Consider the following 26,360-nt stretch of genomic DNA (forward strand, 5'->3'; position numbering starts at 1 on the left):
AGGAAGGGACAGAGGGAAATTACTTCTCAAAGTAATGTTTCACTACCCTAAGGTAGCAAAACTGCTATCAAGCATTGAGGAAGGATTTCTTAGCTACTGGCAAATGTACTGAACCCTCCAATAATATAACACTGATGTTGAAGAAGTACACTGGTAGATAGGTCTAAAAAGCTTCTCTTAATCCCAGTACTATGCAGATATCCAGTCTCTAGGAAAAGTTACAGACTTAATATCAGACAGAGACTGATAGTTAATTCTAATAAAAATTGCTTAGTAACAAATGACCTTTGCAGAATAAATTAATACAAGTGAATTAATGTAGTTTACACGTGATTTGTGGCATTATTTGCTGTATTTTAAATATGTTTATGTTGTCACTAAAGCAATTGTATATGCATCTGATACCCTGTTCACGCGTCCTCATTCCTTGAGGAAGGAAAGATTCAGATGGTTTAGTGAAGCATGCATCCCTAGAGCATTGGCACTTTACATATTGTGGAGGAGAGTGAAAACTGGAATTATACATTCCTGGTGATTTTCCACATCACTTGTTGAGAGAGCCAGGTGTCTAAAACACTACCTTCATAATGCATCTACCTCTGTTTCCACCACTGTAAATCTACCAACTACTGCACCAGATGTTGACTTTCCAAAAAAAGCCTTTTTAGTCCAACCACTGACAATCAAGTTTCCCACAACTGGGCCTTCAGTGGCTACTTTCTGTTGCTTACCCTCAAGCCAGCTTTGCAGTTTTGCAGAGGTCTCTAACATCTCTGAAGCACAGTCATCCCACCTGAAGGGTAGCTGACACACAGAGAATTCACACACACCTTTAAATCTACCAACTCTATCCTAACTTTATCAGTTGACACCAAGATGAGCAGGTAATTGCCACTGGAACACTGACTGTCATTTCTCCCACATCATTTTTTGTCACCCATGACCACCTTGAGAGGAGAGCATCTCATGACAAGGTGTCAGGTCTCAGAGAACAATAGAGGCCAAACACAAATTTGCAATAACACATGGCCAAAAATCAGAACAGGCAAAATACAACCCAAAACTGCGGCTGCTGATCTGCTCCTGCCTGGTGGCACCTCTCTGTGTCTGCACCTTGCTCTGCCTCTGGGCAGATGTGCACTCAGGGTGCTCAGCACCCCTTGCCTGTATTCTTGGTCAGAGCCTCTAGGTGACACTACTTTAATACAGACGAAACCATAACAATTTTCAAACAAGGCTCCTTGCTCCCCTCTTTCCGCCCTACAACCTGATGCATCTGCAGTGGAAAAATATCACAAATCCCACAGTCAGAACAGGCAAGAAAGCCCCACATAACTGAAGCACCAAGACATGAATTTCATGTCTGCGTTGCCTCACAAGTTAATAAGTTCAGCTTCTTTCATTCAGGTTTAGTTTTTGTTTTATTTGGATTTCTTGAGCGAACACCACTCGTGTAGCTTTATTTATTAATATGGATTCAGTTCGCAAGCCTTCTTGATTAGGGCACCACCGTGAACCTAACACTAGAAACTGGGAAAAAAGACTGGGGAAAAAACGTAGCTTAAGTCCTTTCTGAAGCATTTTAATATTTCATAGCAAAAAGGCAGTTCAAATTCAGTATTTGCACTGCACCATGCAAACCTCAATATGACTCAATAAGCTAGGAATCCCTGACAACCTATTCAGAAATTACAGATCAAATGTATTTTTTTTTCTTTTGGTCAAAGTTCTACTACAAATATCCCCAGCCTTGAGTATTAATTCAAGAAAACCCCACTGTGACAACTGAAACCCAGAATTTGTTTTCACTTACTGACAATCAAAAGAATTTTGGAGATCTGCTTTTATTTTCTTTGTGAAAACCACTGGATATTTAAAAGGAAGCTGACTTATCATTTTTCACTGAGATTCTTTTCCAAAGAAACAAAGCCAGCACCTCCCCACCTGAGATACCATGCACCATCTTCATGCACTTACTTGGCCAACGTGTTTTAACTTGAACACCTAAGATTAGTTTATAGTCCAGGCGACAGTTAGTATAAACACATTACTATTAAAAAACACAAATCACAAAATTTAACAGTTATCCCCTGACCTTTTGTGCTGTGTTTTCCATAGGCTCTGTAAACCACTCTGTGCAATTTGTTGTCTGTTCACACAGAGGAACGTGGCAGAGCCAGAAGACACTGATGTGGGAAGAACATGAAGACCACTCACAGTCAGCCAGGATATATGATGACACATTGTAAAGGAACCAAAGACTAAGCACCTCTGTACATCACGCATGAGGTACAGAACCAAACTAAAAGCTGATGTTGTGGGCAGGCACCCTAAACTTTTTACATTGAAGATGAGGAAAGCAAGAGGGTGGTGTAGTCAGTCTGTGTACTAATAACTGACTTCAGATGGCTAGCAAGAATTAGCTTTTGATTGATGCCATCTATATGATTCACACATTCCTGAAATACATTGCTCTATTTTGCATTATTATATGAAGATGTTTAAATTGTATTGGCATAAATCATGGCACCACCCTACATTTCACTAAGCAAACAACTAAAACACAATCCCATCCAAACCACTGGGTGTTTTTATGTAATGTTAAAATGAAAAAAGCCAATTTGGAAGTATTCTACAAGACTTTATTTCCCTCTACTTCTTAATGATGTGACTACTAACATCCAGATTTTACAAAGAAAATACACAGTTCCAAAAAATATACCATCATGATTTCTCAAGTCCGTTGATTCCCTCCACTCTTTCCAACTAGATGAGTATGTTCTCTAACTCTTTGGAAAGCTTTTATTCTCCCAACTTCTAATGCACAGCAGATCCATACCTAGTCCTTGCCTACCAAGAAAGAATTTCCTGAAGTGTTGCTTCAGTACTGGATGTTGCCTGTACCACGAAAAGGAAGACTGAAAACAGTTAGAAATTTCATAATTCACTGTAAAAAGAAGGAGGCTGTTTTCTGGCGAGCTGCATGAGAACACAGAAGCACTCTGAACCCCTTCGAGGTGAGCAGATGCAGGCGAAGCAGTCAAAAGGTGAAGGCAACAAGCCATTTATCAGCTCAGTGGTTTGGATGGCACCTGCTGCTAGCAGTGGCTATCACCCCCTGCCTCTGCTCTTTTAAATATCCACACACACATTTATAATAACCATTCATGCAGCCACACACATAGCACAATACAGGCGTTTGCGTGGAGACTGAGACAGCAAAACCGAGCTGGCAGTTCAGCAGGTGATACAAAGTACCTCTGGAAGCTGAAAGCCCTTAACTTTTTCTTTATATTTGTGACAAGGCCTGTGAGGCCTGCATGACTTATGACTGCACAAGGCGGGAACGCTGCCTTCCATTTCACACTGGGTTGCTACAGATCGGGCTGTGACACGCTCGCTGCTGCGCTTCCTGGCGCCTTACTCTACACTCAGTGTCATCACTTAGAGCCATGCCTGCAAGTCTCATGCTGCTCAGCAAGAGTTACTGCATCTGGTTTTAACTCCTGAAATTAAAGAAATGCGTTAGGCCAAATAATTAGATTAATTCTTAAGTTTTTGAACCTGCAAAAACCCACATTTCCCCGGCATGCACACACAGTCCTGCTTCACTACAGATTTCATATATGTCCACGCACATGTGTGTGCACACGCAAAGATACAGAGATAACGCAACTTATTTCTGTCCACGTGGAATAAACAATCACAGCTATGCAGGTAAGAAACAAAAATGCCACTGAGACCCACTCCTGCCTCTAAGAAGCAGAAGGGGTTACATTGTCTGACATGGGGACTACAGCATCCATCTGATAAAAGGAAAAAGGATTAAACCATCACACCCAGCTCTATTGTCACACAAGTAGACCATGCAATGCATTACTACAGCCCAGATTACAGTTACAAAATCCACCGGTAACAGCCCTGCTATTAACATGCCACCTGTTACCTTTTACAAAATGCTGAAATTATCTTATGATCGTTTTCAGCTTGACAAATGCAGTTTAATCTTTATTGCATCTCACAGCACAGACCTGTTTCATCCATGTCTTATTTATCTCACGTGTGTCGGAATGCAACCCCGAGCCCTCAGTCCCCCCCTGCCACCAGGCATTCCTTCTGCTCTGCTTTATCAATATACCTGGGTTTCCATATCCGACTGCTCCTTTACAATAAAAAACACACCCACCCAGTATTCTACCATTGCCTGTTGCCTTGGTAATCCAAATGCCTGGGTACTCGCTGATTATCGGCGAATGAGACTCGCATTGTTCACACCGCAGCGCGTCTGCTATGTTAATGTGAGATAATGGCAGCCAGAAGACTCCTTTTGTTCCCAGCTTTGCTGTTTATTCATAGTGCCTGGAGGTCAGCGACTGCTACAACAACCGGGGAAGGAACCGCTGAGAGCGTGAGCAGATTCCACTTCTGCTTTTGCCTCTGAGACAGGGGGAAACACGAGCAGCCCCGCACAGCGAGAAGGGCACCGGGAGCTCTGCAGTCTGACTCACGCAAGGTGTAGCAGGCGGCTCGGAGGAAGATGTGATGGACTTGCACTTCCGAGATTTTAGATGAAGCTGATTTACGCTCCCCGACAACAGAAAAAAACCGCTTTCTTCGAGAGGCACGGCGGGAAGGGAGGGAGAGAGGGAGGAGGGGGCAGCACAGCACCGCCGCAACTCCCGGGAAGCGAGCCGGGCTGGGGGCTCCGGGGTGGCCGGGGAGCAGCGACAGCCCCGCCGAACCCCTGAGGGCAGCGGCCGGGCCGGGAGCGGCGGGCCGGGGGCAGCCCCGGAGCGCGGCGGGCGGGGACGGAGCGGCCGGGCAGGGCAGGGCCGGGCAGGGCAGGGGCAGCCCGGGCAAGTGACCTGGCCGGGGAGGGACAGCGCAGGGGCAGGTCTGAGAAGCGTCTCCCCGAGCCGTCTCCGCGCTCCGCCTGCCTGTCAGGGGAGCTGGGAAATGCTGTTGGTGACACAGGGACACGGGCAAACAAACAGTCACATCGCATCTCCCCTGACGCGTTAAGTGGGAACTGAGAGCACGAACAGGCTGTGGTACCTTCCCCGCATTCCCAGCTCGGTGGAGACGAGGACATTCAAGACGGTGCCCCGGCTGGTGCGCTGCTCCTTCAGCCCCGGAACAGCCCTTCCATGGGAAGCAACCACCGATTCCCGCCAGAGGCACTGCCAGTATCTAATTAATGTCACCGACCCATCTGCCCAGGATGCTGATGCGCTCTGTCTGCCGAGCAGGCTTTGTTGTCATATCTAGTGAAAACCAGCCAGGAGTGTCTTAGCTCGAATTGCTAACCTTTTTTTTTTTTTTTTTTTTAGGGAAACCATTAGAAAAGCCCTCCACCACTGCCAATAGTAATGACTATCTCCTTTTCTTCTCACTGCGATTTGAGAATCCAAATGTACGGGAGTAGCAGGAATACAACTGACAAAACTGAGCACCGGGAATCCACTCCTTTTGTAATCTATTTACAGAGAAATCCTGTGGAGGGTGACATTTTCATGTAAGTGAATGAATAACAGATACATGTAAAGAAAAGGTATCAAGAAACATATCAAGTCTTAGACAAAATATACATCTGTGATCTTGCCGCCAAATTATCCAAAATTACCCCAAAATCATTTAAAAAGGCAAGGTATTTGCCGTAATTTATGTCAGTAATTTTTACGTGCCAGACTGTAAGCTCCCTCCCTGCTTAGAAGCCATGTCACCTCCTGGCAGGCAGGCTGGAGCGCGATGCTCGCAGCGTGGGTACCGAAAACAGCTCCTCACACGGAACTCGCCCTGTGCCGAGCCACGGGCTGCCCCCCCAGCCCTTCGGTGCCCGCAAAGGACTGCTAAACCTCTCCGGTGGACCTGATGCTGGGCAGGCTGAGGGGCACTGACTTGGTTCTGATGTCCCCTATCCAAAGGTGTTCAATCCAGTTAAAAGACTTCCAATGACATCAATTAGTTTTGCAACAAAGGGCTACGCAAAGTATAGCTTTCAGTGTCACCACATGCTTATCGTGCTGACAGTCCAAATGGTTAAAAACCAGGGGTGCTGCCACAGTCAAATGATTTTTAACCCTACTGCCACCAGAAATCAGTTGGTTTCCTTGAGAACAAGTGACAGAAGGTACCTTTCCAAGATGCTTGAAGAGGAAAATCATGTATGCTCAGCACATATCACCTGCTTTTGAGAGCAGACCTCATGCAAAGAGCCATGATATCCCTGTGATAATCGCTAAACAGAAATCACAACTGACCAGACATTTTCAAGAATTAGTTGTTCAATATGGCCCAAACATGAGAAGGATACCTGTCTTTTCAAAGCTGTTGCCATATTTTAAAAATTAACATAGCACAAAGCCTGAGAAAATCAGATTTTCCTCAGTCAGCAGACAGACCTTAAGTAGTATTTGTCTAGTGTTTACTTATAAAAATATCAGCTGGCACTTTTTAATTAAAAAAAATTCACAAACTAACACCATAAGACTACAATATCTACAGGAAAAATATAGAGTATATAGCCTTTACATTTACTTATCAGAAAAAATCCCACAAAATTATAGTAGTCCTGCTACATATTAGTTTTATTATAACAGCACTCACTTTGACTCATGAATCAATAGAGAAGACCTGTTTGCACATCTGTGCAAGGTGCTGTATATCCAAGAAAAGATGATCCTTATCCTATACCTTTTACCAAGCATGTAAAGAATACATATTTGAAATCAAGTTACCCATCACCGTTTCCTGTTACCACAAGAACTCGCCACAAACTTATCTAAAATGAAATGCAGATTTTCACTTGAAAAAATTCAGTATTTAATTATTAACAGCTAATGGTTACACTTATCAGTTTTCAAGGAGAAGGTACTCATAATTTTCTTTTAGCTTCAACAGGCTCAAGGTTTTCTTCCACCTCTTCCCCATTAAGTGTTTGTGATAAAATTAGTATCAGTAGTTTCACTTAGAGGATGAGATGGACAACTCTTGGGACAATACTTTGAAGCAATTAGTAATTAGTTCTATCTTTGCAATGCTTAGAGCATAAGCAGACTATTCTGAAGAAATTTTCTGTTTTTTTTTTTTTCTTTAAGAAATGACTCTTCTACAGAAACATTTCTTGATTCTGAATTCTTCCCTATTCTCTCCTGATGGTAAATATTAACATTTCTTGACAGAAAGGAAACTGGAAAAAACAGCAAATCTACTTTTGCAGAATCAGAAGTAATAAACGTTTCTTTACTGGGTATATTCTTTTATATTAGGATTTACCATCTGTTCAGTCCCTAATTATATTTATTTCACAACTCCACGACCAGAAAGATGAAAAGGCTTTGAAACAATTTTATCTTTTACCTCAAGAGTTATGAATTCTTTTGCAAAGTTTGTTCCTGCATGCCAGAGCCACATGACATAATGGAGCAACCCCTACCCCAAACTGATGTATAAAACATGACCAAGGTGCCTGTTTTCATAAAAGTGTGTATGTGCTGCACCTGACCTCATCCAGACTTTTTTGAAGTAACTATCACTGTTGGTCAAAACAGCCTAAGATGCAAAATTGAAAAGGTAGCAGCCTTTAGAGAACTTCTGACACTGTTTGTACTAGTATGTTATAACCAGTTCACTCCTGATTGTTAACAATGCAAGAGCCAGTCCTTACCACTCGGTAAAAATTTAGACAGAATTACCATTCTTTTCCAAGAGCTCCTATGAAAGTTGGGAAGTTTAGCTCTCAGTCAGGTTTAAATTGGAACAAAAAAAGGACAAAACAAGCATTAAAAACCAATCACTCTTTTAAAGCAAGTCTAGCCACTAAAAGGTATTTATGATTGCCTGAACATAAAACATTAATGGTAATAAATAACACATCTACTGTATGATTGAATTAATGCTTCATTTCACCTACTGTTCAATTTTCTCTAAACGTTAGGCACTAAGTATTTGTGATAAAAATAACATTATCTTCATATATTTCATCAAGCATGACCGCCCTATAGAGGCATTACCTCCCTTTGGTCACTAACTGTGAGACAGCTGGCAATTAATACATAAGACCAAAATGTGGAGCGAGAGTGAAGACAGTAAGAACCCTACAGATGCTCGTGACAACACACTAAACTGCAACTAACAGCTGTCTATTTCTAGGTGGTTTTGTTGACAAATAAGCTTTATTACAAGCTGTGCAAGAAATGAGAAGCCCCCCAGAGCTCGCCTGAGTCAGACTGACGTGAAAATGAATTAGGGCACAATTCCTGCTGGGATTGATTGGAACTTTAACCATTTCAACCAAGATTCAATTTGATACATATGTAGAGGTCCACCACTTAATGTAATGAAGTGTTAAGTAGGAACTTCATCAAAGCATTGGAAGGTCTATAATGACAATAATTTGTACTTATGTAACAGTGTTTGCCAAAGACCTTATACCAATTCAAAAATCAGCCACCTTGAGTAGTATCTGTCATTACAGACAGTTTGTCAGATTGGAAAACTACAACACAAATAATTACCCTTCAAGCTAGAAAGCATGAAATTTCACTCCTGTGCAGAAGGGCTAGCCTGAAGACTAACAGCTCTCCTGAAGTTCCCCATAAATCCATTAAGTAGGACTTTATTACAAGTTGCACAGGATTAAAGAGGTGGATAGGTCCTACATTGGTCCTTCAATACAGGAATAAAGTTTACTCACATGAATCAATAAAAAGGTCGAAGGCGAAAATAAAATCTCACACTCACGTTTGAGCTGACTATTAGACTGCAAAGACTTAAAAAAACCCTAAGATTGGGAGCTTCCTTTGACAACCCACTGCTCATTCTGTTCACAAAGCATAGTAGCTTGCAATCCAACCAACTGCCCTACATTAGACAGTAGGTATTTAGCTGAATTATTTTCTATATGCAACACTTGATCATTCTGTTAATGAAAAAACTAAATTTAGAAAGAAATTAACAATACGGTCTCTGCTCTGAAAGGATTTGTTGCATGTGTGCATATCCTCACATAGCTTACATCCTGCTCTCTGTAAGTGCATTTAACCAACAGTAACACTATGAAAGCCCTCCTTGATCAGTCTACTTCAGTTTTCTCTCATAGCTCAATTAACTTTTAAAAATCAAAGACTGTCCTTAAAAACAGGCCAGACCTGAATTACTTCTAGTGTAAGTGCCCATAATTGATTAAATATGAATCCTTAGATTTAGATTCTTGTGATACATTATTGAGTCACAATTTATTTTAAATAGCTGAGCCCTGTTTCAACTTTGAGACCAAGCAGCTGTGTTTCTGCAGTGCCTGCCACATCAGGATTCTAGTCCCCTGACTAGAGTTCTGGGTAATTTTGTTGCTAGTAAAAGGAACAGCAGAAAAAGCTCTGTGTGGAGTACTCAAGATCGTCTGATGACGGGGAAGGATTTAATTGTGTGCCTAATGATAATCAGCAGCTCACACATATCTACATTGACTTTGTTAAGCAAGGTTCTTGCATATGCTCTTGGTTGTTCTAATTTAATATCTAGTTCTTTTACAAAACTTGAAGTAGCTGGCTACATTAATTGTTTCAGGAAATACAAAGCATACTTTTTTTTTTGTTTGAATTAACAGAAAAGTCTTGTGGATTAGAGATAAGATACTGTGAACTTTAATACTAAGCTTTTGACCCAAATGTAATCTAATGCAAATACAAATGGTGCTTCATCAACAGCTTCATCATTGATTGTAGTTAATACTGTACTTAATGGCTTTTCATCTTTTGTTTAATTAAAACAAATAGAAAACTCAATTCTTTTTCACACCATACTTCACTACTGTCTTAGAGACTGATTACAAAACATGCATGAAAATAAACAGTTCCAGGTGGAGAAAGAAGTTGGAGAGCCACAGGATGTCTCATTCTAATGTACCACCTGAGAGATTTTGAGCAGTTACAGTTAAATTACAGACAACAGCACACACCAAAGCAGTGATGCAAGTACTCCAAATCCCAAAGCGGCTGCTGCAGCTATTGTATATGAGAAGTGATGCCACAGAAATCCTGTTTCTAGAGGGGCATCTCATAGGTAAAGAGGAGTAATTTACAAATTCCTCCCAGTGTCTTCCCCAGTAGGGCATTTCAAGGGCAATACTCGAGAGAAACATGCAGGAACTGCCTAATACTGGGCAGGCTGCTCTACTACAGGCAGGATATTGGATGACTCGCTACTGCCGGAAATGCTGGTATTTAGGTTCAGTAGAAGAAAGTATTTCTTTTTTGACATGTGACAGTTTCAGTGGAAAATTGCCATGAAAGAAGTGAGTTGTGCCTATCTTATCTATTATCTAGTAATGTAGCACACAGCCCCTGTGAGATAGTTTTACTTTATAGACTCTAGAGGAACAGAGGCTAAAAGGTCAAATGAGAATCAGGCATCTAAAAACTACAAAACTACACCTAAGAGAGCACATACACTGCACCACATTCTCTGCAGACTAGCCACTAATTCCACTTTGTCTTCTGAAAAGCTCCTCCCAAGAGTAAAATTATTTTAAAATATTAAATTTTCTTTGGTTTTTTAATTTTTTTGTTAAGTGTCTTTACAATCAGTCATTTCATAAGCAACTAAAAAAGAGGAAATCTAGTTACTCTGAAAAGCCAGTGATGACATATTAATTATACTTCAAAAAAAAAAAACTTTATTTATTCTCAAGGGCTAAAATAAAACACATAGTTTTTGCATGGTTTTCTCATAAATGCAACAAAAATAATGAAAAACTATCCAACCCAAACCCCAAAAGTTGTTTTCAAACAAATTTGCATATGCAAATACACTGGTACTAAGATGTCCCTAAGCCCTATTCTAACACAAAAGTTCAGGTTAGTTAGGCTACAGGTACAAGGAATTTAGTCTCATTACACTCCCGTAGTCCTTTACTAACAAAAAACCCTCTACACTAAAACAAATTTATACCATTTGTGATTTCTTTAATGTGATGCTGCAGTAAAGAAAGTCTTAAAAAAAACCTCCCAGAAACATAAAGCATGGAATGGATGCTCCATCCTTTATCTCCAACTTTTGCTTTGACCTAAGTTGTGCAGACGAGAAATACAAATAGTGCTCCTCTACATAATTTGGTCATCAGAGGCTTCACATCATCTTCTTACAGTGTCCTTTAATGCCCATGCTTTCTCTAAATTAACACAAGTGCTGTCTGATCCTCACCTGATACAAGACTGCACAGGACATCCTGTGATCTATGGCTACACCCACAGTACAATTGCTTTGCATGCAATACATTTCCAACGATGGTTAAAACACAGAACATCAGTGAAATGTTTTCAACATCAAGAAAAGCCAGTTGTATTTAAATAAACATCAGGCAAGTGTCTGATGAGAGACACGATGTACAAGTTTATCTCTAGGGCATAACTTGAAGCTTGAAAGCACGCCCACTTGATCTGAGCACAGATTTGAAGACAGAAATGTCACTTCACTGTGCACAGGGCAATAGCAAAGAGGAAATCTGAGTTTCTTTAGTGCTTGCTGTAATTACAGATACCCTGTTGTCCGTAGTGCTGAGCAGTGCATGGAACAGTGTCGCTGCCCCCAGCAGTGGTAACAAGCATCTCAAGGAGCAGATCTGTCACACAACACGCTGTCCAGCCTGCAGCGCTGCAGGCTGGGCCCAGACTCACCTGTGAGAGAGGGTGGGTTTCATGGAGCTCATGGAGTTCATGGGGGGTTGCATGGGGAGCTTCCCGGGAGGATCGTTCTGCCGGCTTTTCTGGTGGCGAAGCAGCAAGAGCCGTCCCAGCTCCTCACACCACGATGAAAGCAGTGCTGTGCAAACAGAACAAATGACAGTGAGCACACATGTGAGGAACCAGCACAACCCAGGGCAGGTGCAAGCCACTGTAACAGGAGTCATGACCTAGACAAACACCACGAGCGCAAAACTTGTCCGTGAACCACCACTCACACTTTTATCCTATCAAACTGAGTCTGTAATTGCCCTACACTATCATTAGAACATTTTTACCCAAGTTACAAACATTCTGCATAGCCCAGGAGGCACAAGAGAACTTGTCTGAGCAGCACAGAGATAAAGAATGGATGAAGCGAAAAGATATGGGATAGCTGTTACAAGTGAAGTAAGATGCAGAATAATTCATTTCACACTAACAAAAACGTAACAAAAACATATAGAAGATATCATTTACAGAAGGGAGCAAAGAAAAAACATCTTTTTTCTGTTCAGCTGGTTTTTTTCATAAGTTTAATTGGAGAGAAACCCATGTGCACAAATTTACTTCCAAAACTGCTATGAGCTACCAGTCTTGAATAGATAAACAGGAGAATGATGTATGGATACAAAGTTAGGCACTTAAATCTATATCTGACCCAGCACAACCCCTAAATGTGTATTTCCATTATGTGCCTAATCTTGTAGTCAATGAGGGTAATTCTGTGCTTACAGGAAAATCACGCTTATGAACTATGAAGATGCAGAGATTTTCTTAGAGGGAAGAAGAGCTTGCAACTCCTTCTAAAGACATGAAAGGGGTCATTATTCCTGAAAATGTGGCCTCTCCCTTATGCACACACACTCAGGAAAGACCAGGCACTGTTATGGAAACCACCTACTCTGCAGTAACCAGAGCCCCAGAAAGTGACTGCACTGCTCCGATGAGTGCACCCAGCCAAGACACCCCACCGAAGCCTCCAGCAACATCCACCCCAGCTTTAAAGCTGCCTATTTAATTCCAACATCAGAAGTGGCTCTAGTAAAAAGTCAGCCAGGTATGAGAGCACAGTGAGGAGTTTAACTGGAACAAAGTGCAGACTAATTGAAAAATCCTGCAGTGGAAAGAAATCAACTTTTCAAGCAGAAGTGCTTGGGCTTTTTTCTTCTTTAAAGGATGCTTTACAAAACCCTCAGAACAAAAAAAGGCTTCATGTTTAATTTTTAACTAAGTGCCTTCCTGAGGTGTTGCAAACTGAACACAAATCAACAGATTATATGGATGAGTGAGAACCAGAAGACTACTGAAAACCCAAGCTGCCATAGCGGTTTAGGGTAGTGAGAAACTTTAGATGTAATTTCAGGCTTGCTCGTTTAAAAGAGACAAGTGCAGAATCCTCTAAAATTGAGGCTCCTGTTTTCATGTCTTAATTTTCTAACGATTTTTACCAAATAACATACTCATAAGCAGTAGCTAACTTAGCATTTCAGAGTACACCATCTTCTTTTCCCAGCAGCTACTCACACGTACTGTTAACACACAACAAATTCCAAAGAGACTAACCGTAAGTCATATTTGTGGGGCAGAAAAAAGAACCTGCTTTACCAAAACCACACACAACTATGTTTTTTCAGCACAAGAAACAATTGGATTTTCTCAAGTTAAATGGCCACACAAGAAAAATACTTATTGCCTGGGCCATTGCTGTGAATTAATCACACATTTGCACAAAGAAGGGGTAGTAATTTTATTGCATTTGGACAAAGAAGAGGTAGCAATTTTATTGCATTTATCAAGCAGAAGGTCAAGAGAGGTGTTTAGGGAGGCATTTTAGAGCTCTGCTGTGACAAAAGGGGGCCATCGTTTCTTTATGTAACTGAACACGGTCACTCGGAAGCTGTCAGCCTCACACGTAGCCTACAAAAAGCATTCCCTCAAGCTCTGTGAAATGTTCCAGCAACGAGTGTCAGCCTAAGCTGCTTCTCTATTAGCCAAGGAATCTGTCAACAAGCATTTGATCAAATTATACTCACCTTTTATCCCTGGCATATCATTACTAACGTGCCAGTGACAAAGGCCCCCCTCCCCCTTTCCAGCCTCCTGGAGATACAAATTCCTGCCTGACAGGGTTTCTTCCCTTGCCCACAGCCACTTGAGCTGGGGAAACACGAACAAAGTGTTCTGCCGAACACTTAACGCAGCCATCACGGAGTAATAGTGGATGAGTAATAGTGGATGCTGAGCACTTTCACCGCCGAGTGTAATTACTACAGAATCATCCATCTTAGACGAGGCTACGATGGGAGAAGGGAGTTGCTCCTTCTGCACACCTATGTGCACTTGACAAGTAAGATAAAAAGCAACAACCCAATGGATCTGAGGGCATGAATCTGCAAACAAAAGCCAAACCTGCTTGGGAAAAAAAAGCACCGTAACCGCCAGGAAAATAATATGCCAATGAGAGCACTGCTTTGGTGAGGTGAAGATAAGAAAACATCTTAATGAGCTGTTATTATTACCAATATCCAGTATGCAGATTTATATAGGGAAAATATAAACCATCAAAGAACAAAGAGGTCCTCAAGATAAGCTGGATGGTTTTATTCTACAAGTTATCTGCAGAGGACTCATGTTTTTAGAAACTAAAAGACTGCAGGTAAAAATCCTAGGAAATTTACTCATCCCTATCAGCACTCATTATGGCTCAACCTTTCCTCCCCGGGGACATTTCAACTCATGTACCATATATAATAATCCCTCTCTTCCGTGTGTTGGTACTTGTGCACTGAATGAAAACAAAGCTGTTTGTAGCCACCTTAGGAGTTACCAGATCCCCTCTGACCGGCTCTATCCTCCCTCTAAAGGAGTCTGCTCCCTTCTGCTGGAACACACAGGGCAGCCTCCCATCCACCTCCAGTGCTCTGCTCGGTAAGATGAATATATACCCTGCCAACACACATCTGGTACAGCTGGCTTCTGGAGAACATCACTTCCTGGGCTATTCAAGCAAGATAAAACAAACTCAAAATGAATTTACAGATTACACTATTCATCTTTAGTGTACTTAGTTACTGCTTTTTATGCTGACAGTATTAGGCGTATCTCAACTCATTTACACTCAAAGCACGAGAATTTCAATATCATACTATAATGAACAGATAAAGCAGCAAGCACAAAGGACAGCTACAGATGGTGCCAACAGTCAGTCTCACCCTCTCAGAGCACAGCCAAGCAGCTGCTTTTTCTCCCCCTCGGCCCCTCCTCCTTGTACAACAGGAGCACAGACTTTGCAGATGGACCATCCACACCGTCTCTCGCAGCCTCTTGCTGCGGCAGTTTAATGATCAGATTTAAATCGTGCTCCTCTGCTGCATTGCTACAATGTCCCTTGCATACAATGATGTGCCTTTCCTGCTTAAGTTGAACTCAACTGTTGCAACGAGAGCAAAGGAAGAATCCTTACACGTGCACACAGCCCCCAGGAAGCCCTGTACACAGCCCAGGCGTAAAATACAACCTGGTTACTACACCGAAATTGACATTTTCTTTCAACCCCTGCTCAGTCAAAGAGGGCTCTCCTAGCTTATGCAAAAAGATACAGAATAATGGCAATCAAATAACGTACTGACAGTTTAAGTGTATTCACACATTTATTTGGCTTAAAGGGACACTCTCTGGGATGACTGGTGCAATATTTGACCTACTTTTCTCCATCTGCAAAACCTGTATCATTCTTAATGGAATTGAGTTTCACTTTTAGCACTGATCTATTTCCATAGGAATAAATCAATACCCATTTGCTAATGACGACTGCGTTAAGAAACCAACACAGACATGAGCAGCCTCAGCTTTCACATTTGTGAAAAGCAGAAATACAGATTTAAAAACAAGAGAAATTTCAATTACAACTAGCCCAAGGGATTTCCCTAAGGAAGCAAGAGAAAAAAAAAATCAGTTCAGAGATATTCAGTTTGCTGCTACCCGGTCCCATTTTTGTTTTTCTATTCTTTGAAGAGGACCAGACATCACAAGAGTGGGTCTCAGCACAGAATACGACTGACCTCTCCTTAAAATACTCATAAATACTCCCACGCACCCAAAGTTGGCAACACTTTATGTCCTTCTGGATGTGTCCAATAGTCTTAAATTCTTTCATTGAAAAAAATCATAAGACATGGCAATGTATCCACATTGGGATCCTGGGGACAAGGAGGGGAAGGAAGGCTGGAAGGCAGTTTTTTTTTTTTGCCCAGTCAGCCCAAGTCACATTTTAAGCATTTCTCTGCAACCACAGAGCTAAGCCTTGCTTGAAAGAGAAAGGAAGCAATTGTTATTTAATCCCCTCCCTCTACGAGCCAAGTCTTTAAGAACATGCCAAATATCACAAGATTTGCGACACAATTATTAGGACCGGCCACATCCCCTGGTACTGCTCCTTTCCTCTAAGGGCCCTTTTGTGCCGAAAACCTGCCAGGCAGTACAGAAAGAAAGGCCTCCACTGCCTGCTCCGTGGCACCTTTCCATCCCTCACAGCCACAACTGCCCATCACCCAGCAGCAGTATCACAACTGCTTCCTAAATGCTGGGGCCCTTCCATTAGGAAAATCAAGGAGCCACAGATCATGCCCAGGCTGCTTGGCCCGCTTAATACTTCTTGACAACAAATGATGCTGGCATACCTGTAAATATTACATGATGGATGCAGGTCAAATGCCATTTTATAGCCATAGCACAGAAGATTGGTACAACCCATGACAACCCTTTCTGGGCCAGGGATCAGAAAAAGTAAAGAAACCAGGGTGAGCAGTGACTGCTACCCCAGAGAGGCACTGCTGCCTTTCCCCAGCTGCACCCAGCCCTGCCCTGGGAGCTGCACTCTCCAGCACTGCAATGTGCCACAGGAAGCACCTCGAGTGCAGGAGCAGCAGCTCCCTAGAAAGCTAAATACAGAGAAGCACAGTGTTAATCTATTTACCCATTATGATACCCTAGTATTAGTTACAGCTTATCACCTCAGTAAATCGCTGCCTCTTGTTAGGGAACGTGCTTAAAGGTGCAGCAAACTGTTATTTACAGGCAGACACTATATTTACAGCCACAAAGACAGGTGAGGAGGGGATAGGACAACAGCTCAGTAATTTCAATGCCTTCTGCTTCCCGGGAGACTGCTGGAAGAGCACAATAGGATTACTGCTTCCTTGCTGCAGTTAAGCTGCAGTAGATAGTTCAATAGGCAGACTGGCAGATCCGTATTTCTTATTCGCTGCAATGAAAATATTAGGAAAAAAGGAGGAGTTTGATTTGGAGAACTATCTGTTCAGCACCATCTCACTAGATTGGTTTCATGTCTCAGAAGGAAATGCATTTGGCTGAAAAGATATTTACAGCATAAGTAAGAAAATACATCATTTTTCATCAATCATATCTATTAATTTTATATTGCTTTTAGAAACAAGTCTGTATTTTTTACATAGAGAATCCCAGATAAGTAGAATACAGAGCTACTGAGTGCTTTCTGCTCTCTCCTCTACAGACTGCAATCTAAATACAGTTTTTATAAAGCATCCAGTGAGGTAATTTGGTGGGGAGGGAAAGGAAGCAGCGATGAGAAGAGAATGAGAGGAGTGGAAATAACGATTGTCTTGGTTATTCAGAGGAGTTATTCTTTCTACACAGAAAAACAGAGACTATATCACGTTTGGAAAAATACACTGAAAATGTTAACTACCTAAAGCTGAATGTGCTGACAGCATTAGAAAAATAAGGTCAATTGCATTAAAAGGATGGAATCTTTGCAATTTTGTGAAACTGAAAATCAGATGTTTTCCATGTGATTTGAAAGCCATTTTGCTTTTAAAGAGCTAGGAAATGGAGAGAGGGAGAAACCGGTCATGTCAAACCATTTCAAAGATTGATTTTCCTGCAGCTCTCCTCCTCGCATACCCCAGCAGAGCCTGGCAATGGCTGGCTCACCTGTCGGTCAGGGCAGCAAAGCAAGGCCACAACCCCAGGATGTAACAGTCCATTAGCAGAGATTTGTGTTTGTCCCTCCTCTGCAGTTCTCCCAAGGTACTGCTCCATGGCCTAACCCTGTGACAGATGAGCCCTACCCCAGAGCTACTGCCCGGTGTCTGCCTCAACACTGACAGCACAAAAGGAGCATATACAAAGCCAATTACGAAGCAAAAGTACTAATTTCTCAGCAGTCTGGCTGCTCAACATGGGCTCAAAGCAGCTCCCAGGGAGTCCATCCCTCCTCCCAGGCCTATCTATCCAGCTGCCAGCAGATGCCCACTCTGCACACAGCAGCCCATGGCAAAGAGCCAGTGCTTACTCCCAGGTGTTTGCTGCCCCCTCGTCCCGGGAGGCTTGCACCCCAGCTGGCTGCTTTTCTGGAGCACCTGAGGATTGTGGCTGCTCTTCTCCATCAGGCAAAATCAGTGATGTTAGCTTAGAAGACCAAGTAAGTTGGATTAAAGGGACTGATTTTATCTGAAAAGTGCCCACACAAACCTGCCCCCTGTAGGGAGGAGAGCCCCCTCCAAAGGCACGCAGATTTAAAAAGTCCTCATCCCAGCAACTACACAGCAAACTGCATGGAACTGAATTCCTCAACAGAGCAAGGGGGCAGTTGGCTCAGATCCTCATTTGGGAGGCATGAACTGCCCTGCTAGTGACAACAGGAATGCCAAGTTGACAGCCACAATTCAACACTGTCGAACAGGGCATAATACACATTTCTAACCCTAATATCTAAGTAATGCCTTTTATCAAGAATGTCTCCTTCTCGCCTTCATTACTATAGCTACAGCTGTGTTCTGCAGAAACATACAGCTTTGCCCCAGTCGGGTCTATAATGCAATTATGTATTACAATTAAAAACAAAAAATCATGCAGGTTTGTAGGAAAATAGATAATGAACGGAACACCTAATTAAACTGAATGTAGTATCACATTAATTAACAGAGCTTTTATTCAATAAAAGCCTTACTGCAAACCTGAGATTTATTCAGCATGTGGTTTCAGGACTGCTGCATGCAACTGACACCATGTACAAAGTCTGGTCTTGAATATGGGTCCAGCTTGCCTTGGCATATCTTCAATTCTTCACAAATACCTCTCAAGACACATATATATGTAGGCTTCCCCAAAGGCTCTTGCCAACTGGAATAGTACATGCTGGAGACACAGATTTGAAAACTGCTATCCTCACCCCATGCCTTCAGTGGAACTGGGATTCCCTAATTTCCTTCTACACTTGCCAAAACTTGGCAGAGGATCTTACCAGATTCACTACATTAACTTTGAAGTAATACATTACAAAACATAGCAACAATGGCTCAATTTGGCAAGCACAAAACACTCTGTACAGATCCAGATAAAATACGTAAGCATCTCATTTAGGCTTAGCTCTGCCCAAGCTGCTACATCTGAAAACACAGCCCATTAAATAAAGAGAAGACAACACTGGTGAAAGGCTACCAGCAAGTGAATCTTGGATAAGGCTTTTCAAGGAAATGCACTCCAATAGCATTAGACTGCTTGTTTTCTTACTCATCCAATTGTTGGTTTCACTGCTTAGACTTCAAACAACAGCATCTTTCATTACTGCTGTACGCTTTTGTTCTGTAATGCCAGTTCTAGTCATCAACAGATTTCATACATAATCCAGACATCTGAAAAATGAGACTGACACACTTGAACCCATCTTTGTCTACAGACAAAGCAGTGACCTACAGGTGAGAGGCTCAGTTTCACTTAATCCATCCTCAGCCCTCCAATTACTACTGTAAACAACTCCTGAGCTAATACCACCACTGACATCTGAAAGTGCTAGGAAAAAACCCACCAGATGAATTTAACAAGAGCTGGAACACAAAGAAGCCATGCACAATCACCACAATGATGGGATTCTGGGAAGAGGGAAAAACTGGTGTCTATCGTTAAATGAAAGAAAGGAATAACTGCAGAACTGGAGCTTCCTGTCATGGAAACCTAACCCAAACTATTCAAAAGGACCAAAAGGAAAGTAAAAAATGAGTAACAACCAAAATTGACTTTTCAGAAACAAATCATGCCTTATCTCTGTACTTTTTTCTACGCTACCAGACAACAGACCTTGAGCATAGATTAGTTTGATTTCAGTCAGGCTTTAATGCTGCTTAACATGACATTCTCATAAATAAACAAGGGAAATTAGGTCTAGCTGAACACAACACCAAATGGCAGGAAACTTAAGGCTTACCAAACTATTAAACCAACAGTCACTAATGGAAATGAGCATTACCAGATTGCTCAGAGGGCCAATGAAGGCAGTAGCAGTGCTGTGCTGCCAAAGCACACCCAGCCAGCCTCCTTGGCTGCATGAGTGGGACCCAAGCCTCGGAAAGGCACAGTTCTCTTTCTCTACCCCACCACAATGTACAGCCACAGAAAAGGGGGGACAAGTAAACAGAAAAAACACTATTAATACACCCTGCAAGAAATGATTACATGGATTAGGGCTTTTGGTGGGCTTGGTTTGAGCTTTTTTTTTTTTTTTTTTTACAAGAGAGAAGACTGACAGCAGCATTCTGATTTACTGAGTAACAAAGCCTTAACTGTATCCGCAGAAGAAACACCAATAATACATAGATAAAAAAACACAGATTAGATATTAGGAGCATGCTAATGCTCTTTAATACCCCAAGGGGTAAGGTGAGGAATTTCCATAAATGGAGATGCAGAGGAAGGGTCAGATACAGATCTAGGGAGAATGGATTCTTCAGCTAAGGGGGCATGGCACAGATGGCTTTTTGAAGTCTTCTAGAATCTAATGAAATCTGTGTTTGTGAACAGAGGAAATTCAATCAGTCTGCGTTGGGAAAGTATTTAAATCTGGCTTGTATTCACAATTATCCCAAAAAGACATCTTAGCTACAGTGTGGGGAGCCCTGTAGAGACTGCTGAAGTGGCAATCCTGCTACATGGCTTACTGGCTAAGTTTTAAAGATGAAAGAAACTGAGAGCAGGTGATGTGCTGAAGGTCACACCATTTGTGACAGAACAGAGTCCCAGAACAGAGGGGATCATACACCTTCCTCTCTTTGCAAGGAAAAACCACAACCACCACATCAAGGGGTTACTGCTCTGTGCCCACAGTCTCTGTGCCTGCCATGGAACATTTTCAAACAACTGTAAAACATCTGGAGAGGCTTTCAAGGAGAGGAAAAAAATTACAAAAACCACACAACCAAAATTTATAGCAGAAACGTGTTTCCAAAGTTAACACTGCACAGCCAGAACTCAGAAGGACCAAAAGCTATTTTAGGAACTTTAGGCTTTTTGGTTCTGCCGTCTTGCTTTTTGTTTTAACTTTACATTATTTTATATTCTTACAGGAAAAGAATGTTTTATCAGGTGTCCTCAGATTTTTTTATTTTATTTTTGTAAGACTAGTGTAATACAAACTTTGCCAACTTCTCTATAACTGCTGAAGGAAAAAACCAGCTTGCTTTAAAAGTTGGGAGTTACAGGACCATTTTTCATACTATCCAAACTTCGTAGTTGAACAGAACTAAGCTAGAAGTACCCTAACCCTATCCTTCCACTCTCTTAGTGCTGAACATGAAAACAGTTAAGGACAGTAGGAAAGAGAAATTCAGCCTAGAGCAGTTTTTAGCTTAACTGATTTCTGCTCGAACAATACAGGGCAGACAGACATGTCCATGCACTGAAGTTTCAAGGCAGCAATGCTTCCAATCTGACTGCCCATTTGATGAGGTAGTTTTCTAACAGAGTCATTACTTCTCTTTTTTCCCCCTTTGAGTCCTACCAACCTCACAAACCTTGTCATCTTCCTTTACTAGCAACCTGCTCTGCTCCTCTGGTACTAATCACCTTTTCTTGAGAACTGCCTAATTAATTAACATTCAATTAATATACCAAAGTCAAATACCAAATAATTGTTCCCAAGCTGCACTGGGAATTTGGTAACTAATCTGAGCAAGAGGAGGGCTTCCATATCCTTAAAGTTCCATTTCCTCTAGCTGTGTCTTCTGGGCTAATGGACATTTCCCACCCGAAACATAGTTATCCTACAGGAGCAGACTTTGTGAGCCACGGATGCTCTTGCTAAGGCATTCTGATACCCCTAAAGACTCCACATACACTATGTTTATTTCATTTATTACCAATAAAGTAGCAAATCATCTATGCTCTGTTACAATTAGGGCCACAGAGAAAACCCAAGCTGGCGTAAAATAAGAAACATCTAAACAACCCTACCCCAATCTTCAGTTGTAGTTTCGCAATACAAAGTGTTCAGCAACAGTACTGCCTTGAGGCAGCCCCATCTTCTGCTGTCTGTGCCCATGCTCTGCTGCAGCCTGCGCACTCCCAGCTGTGCTGAAGCATTTCTTTGTGTAACCACTCTGTGAACCCGACCAGCTTTTTTTTTTTTTTTTTGTATTCGTCCTTTTTTTTTTTTTTTTTTTTTAAATCTTCTTTTTCCTTGTCTCTCTTCCTTAAAAATATTTTTTCCCCCCAGACATGCATTTGGTTTTTCCCTGGCCACATGAAACCCCTGCCGCGGCTCAGAGCGCGGCCCCAGCGCAGGGCTCGGGCGCTGGGCAGAGGCGGGACCAGGCATAGGCGCTGCCCCGAGCCGGGGCTGGGGTGCGCACGGAGCAGCCTCAGCTCAATTAGCTGAGCTACAAGCACACCGAGGGCTGCAGCAAGAGACTTTCATTTAAAAGCCTAACGACGAACATTAGTTTTAGACAGATTAGAAATTGCTGTTTCCTTGTCTTCAGGGGCATGTTTATCATTTTACATAGGTAGAAAGAGGTTATCTATGGAAGAGGGGAGAGGTATAAAAATGAACGTGGCTAATTGCTTTTCACAAGCATCTAGGGAAGAAGCCAGTAGAAATCACAGCCCAGAATGATTTTTCAATACCTTTCATTTCTCTGTCTGAAAATTAAAAAGAATTGGGGGAGAGGGAAAGGGTTATTTGTGACCACCTCTTCTTCTGGACATTTGCAGAAGAGCAGCCTGCCTAAATTCTCACAGAGGACACCTGGCCGCCTCGCCCTGCACACAAGTGCTATAATTTCAGGACTGGAGCGCTGTAAGATAATGTCATCACTGCTTCTGCCATCTATAAATAACTGCATTTGGATCTAGCCGAGTCACGTGGAAAAGCTGGCCAGCAACACATACATGTATGTGAGCGTGCCTTCGGAAACCCAAATAATTCTAATAATACTACACGGAATAAGCTTTAGCTTTCCAAATTTAGCTCTGGTCCGTGCACTCACTGCGGCTCACAGAGGACTGCTATTATTTCTTTTTTTAAATGCTGTTCTTCCTTTGCAAGCTGCTGACTAGGGCATTAGCGGGGTAAAAAAAAGCGTGCAAAAGCATCTCGTGTGCTGCTGCGCAGACAGACTGCTCAGAGAGGCAGACAAGAATCAATTGCTCCGGCAGCTCTGCGAACCCGCCCGCCCCTCTCATTGACATCTTCTCTCAGCCCCTGAAAAGGCGCATGGGCCCGAGCGCGGCGGCGAGGAGCGGTGGGCGGGTGCGAACGGCAGCCAGACAGCACAGCACGGATGCCACACGCTGGAGAGGCTCCTGATCCAGCACAGCACGGATGCCACACGCTGGAGAGGCTCCTGATCCAGCACAGCACGGATGCCACACGCTGGAGCGGCTCCTGAGCCAGCCCAGCACGGATCCCACACTGGAGAGGTCCTGATGCTGCCCAGGACGGATCCCACGCTGGAGCGAGCGGCTCCTGAGCCAGCCCAGCACGGATCCCACACTGGAGCGCTCCTGATGCTGCCCAGCACGGATCCCACACTGGAGCGCTCCTGATGCTGCCCAGCACGGATCCCACACTGGAGCGGCTCCTGAGGCAGCCCAGCACGGATCCCACACTGGAGCGCTCCTGATGCTGCCCAGCACGGATCCCACACCGGAGCGCTCCTGAGCCAGCCCAGCACGGATCCCACACCGGAGCGCTCCTGATGCTGCGCCGAGCTGCAGCTCGAGCCTGCGGCGCCTCTGCCTCCCGGGAACGGAGTGGGCTGCGGCGGCAGAAAAAGCAACACACCCCTAATCACACACGGAACCGGATTTTAGCATCGATTCTTTACAGCAAAACTGTCAGAGCAGTGCAAAAGGATGATTTTAAAAATAAAACAACAAAAAAATATTTGGATGCCTAAACAATCCCACGGCAGTAGTAACAAACACGAATAGGAAACCATTTCAAATGAGCCGTATGGAGCTCCTCGGGGCATTTTCTGGGAAAATGACTGGAATACAACCTGACACGACCAACAGGGCCTGCAGTTTAGGCAAGGCTGTAATACCCACAAGACATTATCGGGGTAAGATTTTAATCTTTGGAAGTGAAAACTGAGGAGAGCATGTACTGAGGAGAAGATAAAGGAAGAGAGAGGGCGGCAGGGGACACCGAGTATTTCCCACGACTTCAAGCACCGTCAATTCTGCAACCATGTAAATAGCAACCACATCAATTTCATGTTCCCAGAACATCTGGAAAGAAGAATCACAATCAGAATGGACATCAGAACATCAAATATTACTATACAGCACACAGTAAGATGGTGTACAAGCACATGGTGAAAAAAATTCTACCTTCTTGGTCAAAATAATTTTGGATTAACTCTTACTCCTACTGAAGTTGGTTGAAAATATTCTAAGTAATTTTAGTGGTCTGAAGCTCAGACTCTTACATTACATTTACACAACCTCTACCAATATGATCTTTTCTCCTTCAATACACCATTTCAAGTGTACGATACAAAACAGAACTTCTCCTTATACATTAAGAAATACTTCCCTGTTAGTCTAGCAGATGATATTTTTAATTTTACTCATGTAAACTCAGAAATGTGGAAAAGTGGCTACACTTTATCCTCTACAACAGAGGATAAAACCCAAGAGAAATTAGAGGAAAAGATAAGATACTATGCCAAAGATAAGGTTTCTGAAAGGTTACAGATATGTTATTGCATACAGACTGTGCCTGGCTACTTAATGCCCGGGGCCTATATAAATGGCCTTTGACAAACACATAAGGACTGGCTCCTTCCATAAGGAACTTGAAAGAAATGCAATAAAATTTCAAAACCAAAATGTCATGGGCAAAAAATTTGCCAAGGATTTTATCACAGGAAATGTTTTCTGAAAGGAGCTGGTTGAATGAAAGAACAAATTTGCAGTCAAGTAATAGGAAATTTTCTCCAAGGGGAATAGACTGTGGTAATTTTGAAAACATAAGGGTGGAGGAAGAGATGAGGACAAGCCTCAAGAGTAACAGAAGCCCAGGGAACAAGGACCAGACCTGAGGGTGCTGTCTACTTAATGAGAATAAAGAAGGTAATTAGATGGGCTCCAAGAAGGTGGAATTTTATCATACACCCCCACATCCCCCCTCTCGCTGCATACTTTTCATCCTGTATTTTACTTTGAGAACAGGTTTGAAAACCTCTGATTAGAGGTTTTCCATGTAATAAAGGCCCCCAAAAGCCAAATGATCTAAATTTGGCCCAATTCAAATAATATTTTAATGCAATACTCATCTAATCTTGCCTATTGCAATATAAAACAATCGGCATTAGCAATCTGCAGTTTGATGCTATGAAAACTAGGAATTACAACACTTAAAAATATCACTGAGTGTTGAGAACATCTCGTTTGTTCTTTCTTAGATTTCTCATGGATTGTTAAGATCAATTCAAGATACCAGCTCCAGTTCCACTGGCTGTCAAGATGCAAAATAAACAAACAAACAAAAAAAAGGCAGGCATTGCAGCTTGACTGTGGTCTTGGCCAAAACAAAATGGTAAAATCCCCCATTTTTAACTTCCTACACAACATAGTTGTTCTCTCTCTGTCTTCTGAGTCATATCTGTTCACATTACCAAGAAAGCCCCACAGAGCCAATGTCGCTAGGGAAGAACAAGATGTATTTTCAACAAGACTGTTAGCTGATTCCAAGTTGCTGCAAACCCTTTTTCTCCAGAAATTATAAAAGAAGCAGAAGAAACACTCCAAATTTCAGCTTCCAGCTGCTATAATTAATGAACTAGGGATATTTGGTGTTGAAAGGTAACAGCAGACATTGTTTGTCTTTATAGAAAGGTAACTTTTGAAAGATCTTTCAAAAGGTTTCCTTCTACTTTTAGAAGTACTTACAGTCATTAGGCCAAAAATATTGTTGATATGTCCACAAAAATCCTATGTGTCAACACTAACACAAAACAATTTAAAGGTAGCAACAATAATAATACCAATAAAAAAAAAGAGAAGAGGACAGAATATTTTCAAATTTTAAAATGCTTCATTTTTTGAGAAGTGGTATTCATGTCTAAATATGCACACACATGCTAGTAATTATCTGTATCAATTACTGCATAACAGTTTTCTACATCAGATGGCTCTCTAATGCAGAGTTGAGCACTATCAAGTGATCAAGACCACACCATTCTCAAAGATATACATGTAAACAAAGCATTTCTTTTATCTGCAAGTCACTGACTAACACTAGCTAATCCTTACCTAATCCTGTGAAGAGAACATCATCCTAGCTTCACAAAGGGGGAATCTAAGGCAGTGAACTAA

The 26,360-nt window shown here is 42.2% G+C and overlaps 1 protein-coding gene across 7 annotated transcripts in view; it reads right to left on the reverse strand.

Annotated features, from left to right (window-relative positions):
• Positions 1-26,360, reverse strand: part of ZMIZ1 (zinc finger MIZ-type containing 1) — a 339,352-nt gene that overhangs the window by 39,785 nt on the left and 273,207 nt on the right. For all 7 annotated transcript variants that reach the window (XM_038141495.1, XM_038141494.1, XM_038141490.1 and 4 more), the window contains one exon: positions 11,676-11,820. In XM_038141495.1, the coding sequence (XP_037997423.1) occupies positions 11,676-11,820 (145 nt within the window). The remainder of the gene's footprint in view (positions 1-11,675; positions 11,821-26,360) is intronic.

Source organism: Motacilla alba, chromosome 6, assembly GCF_015832195.1.
Source record: "Motacilla alba alba isolate MOTALB_02 chromosome 6, Motacilla_alba_V1.0_pri, whole genome shotgun sequence".
Taxonomy (NCBI): Eukaryota; Metazoa; Chordata; class Aves; order Passeriformes; family Motacillidae; genus Motacilla; species Motacilla alba.